Genomic DNA, 10256 nt, shown 5'->3' on the forward strand with positions numbered 1-10256 from the left:
GGCCTACTTCTTCATTTTGGGATCCAGGTTCACTTTCAAACCACCACAGTAGATATGTCAGAAGACCGGGCAGCCGAGAGATCGGGCTACACAGATTTCAGTGTGCAGAAATTCTCCTACAGTTGGACCATAAGCAACTTCGGATTCTTGCTTCAGGAGATAGGGGGCGCCATTAAAAGCCCAACCTTCTCCTCAGGATTATTCAGTGACAACGACAAATGGTGTTTTAAAATACTCACAAATGGGATCGACGAAGAAAGCAACGGTTACCTGTCAGTTCACCTAACGATGCTCAGCTGCCCAAAGAGCCCAGCATGGGCAAGGTTCCGGTTTTGGATCATCAGTGTCGATGGAGAGAAAATCAATGGCAAGATAAGCCCAAGATTCTTCAAGTTCACGCCAAAACAACACTGGGGATTCAAAAAGTTCATCCACCGAGATTTGCTCTTGGGTCTGGAGTCTTGGCTTTTCCCAGACAATGAACTCACTATCTTTTGCGAGGTGGACCTCGTGGTCCAAGACTCCCTCATCAACTGTGAGAAGAGCACAGTGCCCGGTATCCAGGTTCCAAGGAACACTTTGGAAGATGAGCTAGGACAGCTGTGGGAGAATTCCCTCTTCACAGACTGCTGCCTGGTGGTAGCTGGCCAGGAATTCCAAGCCCATAAGGCCATCTTAGCAGCTCGCTCTCCAGTTTTTAGAGCCATGTTTGAACATGACATGGAGGAGAAAAGAAAAAACCGTGTTGAGATCCAGGATCTGGAGCCACAAGTCTTCAAGGCAATGATGGACTTCATTTATACCGGGAAGGCACCAGACCTCCACAACATGGCAGATGCTGTGCTGGCAGCTGCTGACAAGTATTGCCTGGAGCGTTTGAAGGTCATGTGCGAGGATGCCCTCTGCAGGGACCTCTGTGTTGAGAATGCTGCCCACACTCTCATCCTGGCTGACCTCCACAGTGCAGGGCAGCTGAAAACCAAGACACTGGATTTCATTACAGCGCAAGCTTCTGATGTATCTGAGACCTCAAGCTGGAAGACAATGATGGTCTTACATCCCCAGTTGTTGGCTGAAGCATACAGCTCCTTGGCTTCTACTCACAGTTCATTACTTGAGCCCCCTCCCAAACGCCTGAAGCAATCATAGGATCCTCTCAGCTGGGAACTACAGGTGTATTGCAGTAGCATTGGTCAGCTTTATTACCAAGGCCACCTGAAGACTGCGGGAATACGAGAAGGATATCCAGAGTATCTGACGAAAGACAGCATGTTGGCACAGCCCTTTGATGCCTTCTAAAACAGTTGAATCACGGGGAGCACTGGATTCCAGGATACTTTACACTGTTGCTGGACGGGGTGATTTCTCAAACATCTGTAACTGGAGACCTAGAGGATTGAAGTCCTCCTCTGGTGTCTATGGTGTGTCCATCTCTGTTAACCAAAGGCAATATAAAGTGAATAAAAATGTTACAATCAGTTTCTGGCTTCCATGGTTTTTCTGTTTGAAGAATCCCACTTTAGTCCTTATAGCCTTGCTCGACTGTGGTATTTTATACAGAATCCTCAGGGCCACTCCATTCCCATGAGCTTTCTGCTAGCCTGTGTCATTTTTTTGAAAGACCCCCAGACCCCTAAGGGCCTCTGTAGGGGAAGCTGTAGCCACGCCTTCTTAGGGGCTGGTACAGGAGTACCTGAGCAGGCTGTTGAGGGCGTGGTCAGAGTGAGTAGGGGGCTGTGTTTTCGGTTTCGGTTTCTCTTTGCAGCTTGCTGTACAGACTACCAACGGCTGGCTGGTTCGCTCTGTAAGTAAGGCTTTTCCCTATTAAATACCCTTATATTTCTACCTGACTCCGTATTGGTACTTTCCTACTATATCTGGTTGTCAGAAGTGGGATATTGGAAACCCACACCCCATTTGGGACAGGCTGTGGTTTCCATCACGCCTGCCGCCTAGGCCCGGAAAGCACCCTCTCTCCACAGGTGTTCCCGGCTAGCAGCAGACCTGCTGCAGCTGAGCTGCTCAGAGCCATTTTCTAGCTGCCTAGAGGTGAGTAAGTTTCGGCTTTCAGCAGAGGCTTCCCCTTGCAGCTGAATGGGAAAGCCAAAGCCAAAAAGCCGTATAATCTCTAAGATAAGCACTGACACTTTTGTAAGTCGCAGCTGAAAAGCCGTATACTCTCTAAGATAAGTGCAGCTGATTTGTGACCTCTCTCCACTGCTGACCAACTGCTGCCAAAAGCCTCTGAATAACTGAAGGCCTGTGCTACCTGCTGGTCAAATATATTTACTGCATCTGGAGTAGAAATCAGGTAAAATCATGTTGGAATATTTATCATTTGCTAAAATTGGTAATGTTTTTGCTTATTACGTGCATTCACTGTTTGAGGAGGATGCTAATTTGCCAATTATTGCCATATATGCTGTCATGGCAGTTAGCTTGCTGGAACAAATAGTATTACTAGCCAGAGGACTCAGGAACAGGGACAGAAATAACCTCACCACCTGCTTGCAGGAAATAACAGCTTTACGCAATGAGGTTTTGGAAAACAGATTAGGTCAGACCACAATTGTGCAGCAAGTGGAACAGAAATTGGATGATAAGCTTGGCTCTGTGTCCAATACATAAAGACAGAGCTGTCTGATGAGATACAGCGTATTTATGATAAGATAAACACAGAGAGATCCTCCATGTCTGAAGCTTTAGAGGCTAGGCTGTCAGAAGACAATGACCAGCTAAAGAATATCTGTAGCCAGCTAGAAACTCAGATAGGCAATGTTACTCATCAACTAGATGCAACGGTGCAAAATACCCAGCATAGGGTTGAAGAATTGGACAATGCCATTCAATCAGTTAACGTAGCACAGAGAGGAACAGAACAGTTCACTGATTTAATGAAGACTAACTAGAGCAGTAGATTTGCAGGTAGCAAATTTAGACTCTAGAAAAATACTCATACAATCTCTAGCCTATGAAAATGCAAATCCATTATGCAAAAGGATACTTTTGCCTTTATAGACCAGATCAGCATCACTAGAAGAGTGGGTCTTGCATATAGCTAATCTCAAGTCTAATGTCCAAGATTCAGAAGCTTGGGAAGGAGAAGCAAACCCTAAAGGTCTAACAAGAAAACAAGAGGCCAGTAACTGTACTGAAACAGGAACTTTGGTAGGAAGAGCAATCCCCAGAGGGTCAAGAATGCATCAGAATAATAGGTGTTTTAACTGTGGCTGAATAGGATATATGAGGAGGAAGTGTAGGCAAGTAAATTCCAACAATGTCTCATATAGAAGGCTTCCACCTCCTGGATTATGTAGGAGATGTGGTAAGGACAGATTCTGGATCAATGAGTGTAGATTGACAAGAGACTTAGAAGGAACCCGTTACAATTGAGATACTCCTTGAGGAGCATCTTGAAGGCCACCACATCGAGAAGTGTCTGGCCATTCCCAGTCATTGTGGAGGACAATCTCTCAAGGACAAATAGATGGTACATTGCCTATTGGTACAAATAGATGGTACATTTCCTAGATGGTATTTTGGCTAGGGATGATGAATCAAACGAGAATGGAGGAGACAAAAAACACATATTTTGGTAAACTTCTCTAAAGGATCAGAGGCCTCAGTTGAAAGTAAGAATAAAAATAAAGTTATTTCTGGTTTGGTGGACACTGGGGTGGATATGACTACTATAACCCAAACTCCTAATGACCTGTAGAAATTTCTAAGGAAATTTGTCAACTACAGACAATGATTGGAAGAGAAGGACATGACTTAAAGCACTTAAAAATGGCCCTTAAAGGGAACAAGGACTTAAACAATCCACAAATATTATCAGCTCAAGTGGAAGATCATAAAGGGTTCTTCTCCAGTAAACCTGTAATGGTGGCCACATCCCTTTGGGCATGGCTTCAGCAGATCGAAGCAAAAAGAATGAAAAGAAGCCACACCTCAAGCCTCCCTCTTTCTTCTTCCACCTGCCTGAAGCCATGCCCAAAGGCATATGGCCACCATTACAGGTTCGCCGACAAGACAGCTCCAGATGCCAGGGAGCAGTATGGTTCTGCTAACAAGTGTGGATGTCACCCATCTGTTAATTTACACTATGAGATCTCAGAGACCTCAGAAGCATGAGCTGTAATGAAATCCAGTAACTGTGCTTTAAGCTACTCTGCATTGTGGAGGTCAGCCAGGATGAGAGTGTGGGCAGCATATTTTGGGGTCTTGAAATTAACAAATATAATCCCATCAAAGGAGTTGTTTCTAGGATGGAGTACCTACTACCCTGACCCTGAATCCACCTAGTGAAGAATCACCTGTGCCTTAAGTGGCCACCTATAAAATTCTACCAAAGTAAAAACAAATCAAAACAAAAAAACAAAACCCCCCAAAAAACAAACAAGTAAATACAAACAATAAAAAACAATTGATTTAATTATCTTCCACTCAAAGATAAGTAGTGTTGCAGCCAGACTTTCAGGACAGCCAGACTGGGAATGGCTGTGCTCATTCAATCAGTGAACTCATTTCCTTGTAGTCTAGGCTTAGAGATACTCTCCAAGATAAGACAAACATGAGAGAGATGACATGTACAGAGAATCTTGATCATCACGCTACAGAGGGAAATCCATCCAAATCCCCTCCCTTTATGGTTTCTGTGGAATATAGTCTGCAAATCATGGTAAGGAGAATAATCTCTCACATTAGTGAACAGAAGAATATGCATAGCAGTACTGTGGTTGAACAGGACAGAACCTACCTGTGGATGAGGGAGTATATGTCCTAATAACACTCAATCTAAGTGACTGACAGGAGAAGGATTTAGTATATTCACTAACCACACTCATAGGTAGGTCTGAAATACTTTGTCTACACATGATCTATGAGAGGCAGGGAAAAGACAAACACGATAGATTATTTGAGTCTCATTTGCCCTGCTCAATGGTGATCAAATCCCTGTGGGATCCACCCCACCCAGGGACTGCAGAGACCTGGTACCAGTCCTGGCTCCATGCACCGGAAGAGGAGAAACATCAGAGTATTGGACATGTTTGCACCCACTGGAAGGAAACCTTGGTCCTGACAAAACAGGAGAGGAATGACTTCTACACCCAACAGAAAGAGGGAAGGGAAGAAGAAAATCTGAAAACATATTCAACAACAGAAAAAAAAAAACATCAATATGACAGCACCCGAGTCTAGGGACTCTCCACTAGCAAGAACTGATCATTACAACAGAAGAAGCAGAAGATAATGACTATTAAAACAACTTCATGAAAATGATAGAAGTCCTCAAAGAGATATTGGAAAAATGCCTTAGAGAAATGGAAGGAAAAAACAACCCAAAACTACAAGAAACAATCAATTCCCTTTAAGAAAGCTGAGAAAAAAATAATCAAACTTATGAAGGGAACAGTTCAAGACAAGAAAAATGAAGTAGAGACAATAAACAAAAGCAAGGCTGAGGGAGTTCTGGAAATAGAAAAGCTGAGTATATGTTCACGATGTACAGATGCAAGAATAATCACAGAAAACAACTCATGGAAGAGAGAATCTCAGGCATTGAAGATACATTAGGAGAAATAGAATCTTCGTTCAAAGAACATGTTAAGGCAACCATCCCTAACAGGAAATATACATGAAATAGGGGACACCATGAAAAGGTCCAACTTAAAATTAATGGCTATAGAAGAAAGTGAAAAACGCAACTCAAGATGCAGAAAGCAGATTCAAAAAAATCATAGAAGTAAACTTTCCCCACCTAAAGAAAGACATGCCAATGGAAGTAAAAGAAGCCTACAGAATACCAAATAGAGGGGCCCACAAAAAAGTTCCCTCACCACATAAAAATTCAAACCCCAAACACACAGAATATAGAAACAACATTCAAAGCAGCTAAGGAAAAACATCAAGTAATCTATAAAGGCAAACCTATTAGAAATACACCTTCCTTTTCCGAGGAAACACTAAAAGCCAGAATGTCCTGGATAGATATTCTACCAACACTAAGAGACAAAGGAGGCCAACCCAGATTACTATGGCCAGAAGAGGTTTTGAAAGACCCCTGCCCCTTAGCCCTTTCTTTCTCAAGTTTGTCTCCTCCTCCTCCTGTCGGCGGCTTCCCCGATCCCCACCCCCGGCGGCCTCCACTTCCCCCACCACCCGCCGCACGCCAGGCCCGAGAACGAGCACCAGGTGGGCCGGCCTGAGACCTGCCCCTGAGCCCCCGCCCGATGAGAAACACTCCCTCCCAAGGTCTCCACCCCCAAGGTCAGCCATCTGGACGTGGAGTGGGGGGGAATTGAGTCTGTTGTACCAGACACCAGACCTTGAGAATATGCTGATCTGGAATGGCTCTGTGTCTCATTTGAACCATCCAATAGAAATGATTCTGTATTTCGCCTCATTTGAAAGACTCTGTGTTTCACCTCATTTGAATAACTCTGTACTTCGCCTCATTTGAATAACCCTGTATAGCGCCTCATTTACACTGACCAATGGGAATAGCTCTGTACAATGCCTCATTAGAATTATCCAATAGAATCCCTGCTCCTAGCTTGCGCCTTTTTCCCTATATAAGGACCCCTTTCCCTTGGCTCGGTGCGCTTGGCCTCACAGAAGCTAAGTCTCCCAGGTACCCGTATCTCCAATAAAGCCTCTTGCGGTTTTGCATCCAAGTTCGTGGTCTCGCTGATTCCTGGGTGCGGGTCTCCTTCTACGAAAGTACCTCTTCGGGGCTCTTTCAGTTTCAATCAATACAGATCCAGAAAACAAGATAAGCAATGAAAAATCCATATTTAAACAATACATATCCACTAATCCAGTCCTCAAGAAAGTTGTGGAAGGAAGACTCCAACCAAAGGAAGTTAACTATATCCAGAAAAACATAGGCAATAGATAATCCCACTTTACCAGCAGCCAAAGATAAATGGGGTAGAAATCCACACAAAAATCCCACAAGTAACCACAAATTTAAAGCAAACAAGAATGAACAATCCATGGTCATTAATATTCCTCAATATTAATGGTCTTAAGTCGCCTATAAAAAGACACAGGCTAGCAGAAAACTCATGGGACTGCAGGGGCCCTGAGGATTCTGTATAAAATTCCACAATGCAGCAGAGCTGGATGGACTAAAGTGGGATTCTGCAAACAGGAAAACCATGGAATCCACAAACTGATTGTGAAATTTTTATTCACTTTATATTGCCTTTGGATAACAGAGATGGACACACCCATAGACACAAGAGGAGGACTTCAATCCTCTGGGTCTCCAGTTACAGATGTTTGAGAAGTCACCCAGGGATGCAGAGAGCTGAACTCAAGAACTGGTCCTCTGCAAGAGCAGCAATTGCTTTGGCCAAGTGAGTCAACCCTCCAGTGCCCATAAATTGAGTTTGGAGAAAAAAACTGGCATCTTTCACTCTTCTCTGTCTCTCGTAAGCAAACATGTATGTCTGTTTCATCCTTTGCTCTAAATCCTTCCTCATAGCTCTGCTCAGTCCAGTCCAGACAGGTTCTTCCAAAGAAACCCTGTTGAGATGTGCTTGGGGCAAGCAACTGAATGGAATCCCAGGATCCAACTCATTGGACAAAATGGAAAGTGGTCCAGCAACAGCGGAAAGTATCCTGGAATCCAGTGATCCCCGTGATTCAACTCATTTAGAGGGGAATCAAAGTGCTGTGCCAACATGATATCTTTCTTCACATACTCTGGATATCCTTCACATGTCCCGAAGTCTTCAGGTGGCCTTGGTTACAAAGCTGGCTGCTGCTTATGGAATACAACTGTAGTTCCCACCTGAGAGGATCCTATGATTGCTTCAGGCATTTGGGAGGGGGCTCAAGTAATGAACTGTGAGTAGAGGCCAAGGAGCTGTATGCTTCAGCCAACAACTGGGGATGTAAGACCATCATTGTCTTCCAGCTTGAGGTCTCAGATACATCAGAAGCCTGAGCTGTAATGAAATCAAGTGTCTTGGTTTTCAACTTACCTGCACTGTGGAGGTAGCCAGGATGAGAGTGTGTGCAGCATTGTCAACACAGAGGTCCCTGTAGAGGGCATCCTCGCACCTGACTTTCAAACACTCTAGGCCATACATGTTAGCAGCTGCCAGCACAGCATCTGCCATGTTGTGGAGGTCTGGTGCCTTCCCGGTATAAATGAAGTCCATCATTGCCTTGAACTCTTGCGGGTCCTAATCCTGGATCTCCACGCGGTTTTTTCTTCTCTCCTCCATGTCATGTTCAAACATGGCTCTGAAAACTGGAGAACAAGCTGCTAAGATGGCCTAGTGAGCTTGAAATTCCTGGCCAACTACTTCCAGGCAGCAGTCTGTATACCACACAACCCTACAGGACAACCAGTCATTGAAAGGTCTAACAGGACACTTAAGGAGATGCTCCATAGTCAAGCTGTTAAAGTGAAACCCCCCAAACATAGATTGCATAATGCTTTTAACGCTTAATTTTCTCAATGATAAATGAGAGTGGACAAATAGCTGCGGAAAGACACTGGACTACGGAAAAAACAGCTGAACTGAACCAACCAGTGTATTTCAAAGATGTGCTGACCTCTGTATGGAAACCTGGACATGTGTTACATTGGGGTAGAGGTTTTGCATTGTCTCCACAGAAGAAGAAAATCTTTGGATACCATCAAAATTGATCAAGATTCGAGTTGCAGAAGACAACCCTCTCGACATGGATGACTGACAGGTATTTACTGAGGAACCCTCCTCCAGAAGTCAAAGGACACTACATATGTGGATACTTAAGGAAAGAACGTAGCTATAACCATCGAACAAAAGGAAAATGCCATATGGTAAAATTTACAGCTGTCTCTCAAATAAGTCTATATCTCTTCATTTCCTAGTCCCTATTCAATTAAATCAATGCTGGATTTAGAGTTGGATTTGGCTTTCCTACTCTAAAATCCAAGCATGTTATTTAACAACATTTTAAAGTTTCTGTGTTATATCAAGAAGCCAATCACTATAATACAGAATAAATGAAGAATAAGAGGACTGTCTTTGTCTTTTCTTGGCTCTTTCTTTCAAGGCCTACACCCTCTCATAATTGTTGTTCTTCAAGGATTGCCTACATGAACAAGCAAACATTTCTCTGATGACATTTATATTTGAGTCCCATATAGCCGACAAGAACCAGCCTGACAGCAATTCCTGCATGCTCCGGAAAAAGAATTGGACTGCACCTCCTCGACTGCACTGGATTCAACTCACTCCGTTTCAACTGACATTCCAACCAGAACCTCGAGTAATGACTTCAAACAAGTTGAGGATTTCAACGTACATCTTCAATCAAGCAAATCTCATCTAACATGGACTAGACATAACTCATTAGAGACCTTCTCTGTACTAGCATTTTTTCCACAGGGCCCCCACATGACTATCGTTGTCCCATTTCAGCAGGAAGTAACCTAGAAGATGCTACGCCCCCGTTCCCCATTATTGTTTATTAGGGTAGTGAAAGCCTAGTTAAGACAGACCTTCTTATAGTTTAGAGTTGGGATTGGAAGAAGGTGTTCAAGTTAGACACCTTTTCCACATGACTTTAAGACATAGGATGTGCCATAGCAGATTATTGTATCTACTTGTATTTCACCTTTATGATTGTTAGTTTTGGATATTTTACACCATTAAGTTTTAATCCTCTTTTAGACTAAAAGGCGAATTGTAGGGAAATACCCTAGCCCTGCCCAATAGTCACCCTACAGGTGCCAGTTGGACCCGGGACTTGCCCATAAGGGCATGGTGAAGGAAAGTTGGTGTGACATAAGGGAGCTTCTTAAGGGCTGCACCGAAACACCCTAGCCTTTTTCCGGCCACACTTGCTGAGTTCCTGTTACCCTCTCTGGCCTGTGTTTTGCCCTGGTGTTTTCTTGAATGAAGAGACTTTACCATCCCAGATTACAGTTCATAGTTTGGCGCACGCTCCAACCTTTATTCATCAAAGTGGTGCTCCAGACTCTGATTAGAGAAGTCTGAAGAAAGAGGCTGACTCGGCTCTGTGACTCTGAGGCTAACTTGGCTCATAGAGCATCTTCAAGCAGAGCCAGACAGGCATAGCAGCAAGTTATCAAAAAGAAAGAAAAGAAAGAAAGAAAGAGAGAAAGAAAGAAAGAAAGAAAGAAAGAGGGATGATGGAAGGAGGCAGGGTAGATGGATGGATGGAGGGAGGTGTCGTGTGCCATTGCAAAAGTAACCTTGGACCTGTAATAGACTGGGGCAGAAGCT

The 10256-nt window shown here is 43.8% G+C and overlaps 1 protein-coding gene and 1 pseudogene across 1 annotated transcript; one reads left to right on the forward strand and one right to left on the reverse strand.

Annotated features, from left to right (window-relative positions):
* LOC113839023 (speckle-type POZ protein-like) lies at positions 1 to 1389 on the forward strand. The gene has a single exon (XM_035451634.1). It carries the CDS (start codon positions 55 to 57, stop codon positions 1147 to 1149), a length of 1095 nt encoding a protein of 364 aa, XP_035307525.1. The 5' UTR covers positions 1 to 54; the 3' UTR covers positions 1150 to 1389.
* Positions 1390 to 7812: 6423 nt separating this feature from the next.
* LOC113839025 lies at positions 7813 to 8408 on the reverse strand (annotated as a pseudogene).
* Positions 8409 to 10256: the final 1848 nt, after the last annotated feature.

The sequence above is a fragment of the Cricetulus griseus genome (genome assembly GCF_003668045.3).
Source record: "Cricetulus griseus strain 17A/GY chromosome 1 unlocalized genomic scaffold, alternate assembly CriGri-PICRH-1.0 chr1_0, whole genome shotgun sequence".
Taxonomy (NCBI): domain Eukaryota; kingdom Metazoa; phylum Chordata; class Mammalia; order Rodentia; family Cricetidae; genus Cricetulus; species Cricetulus griseus.

What these genes read in the sequence shown, in the direction of transcription:
- LOC113839023 (XM_035451634.1), top strand. Translation starts at nt 55, where the DNA reads ATGTCAGAAGACCGGGCAGCCGAGAGATCGGGCTACACAGATTTCAGT.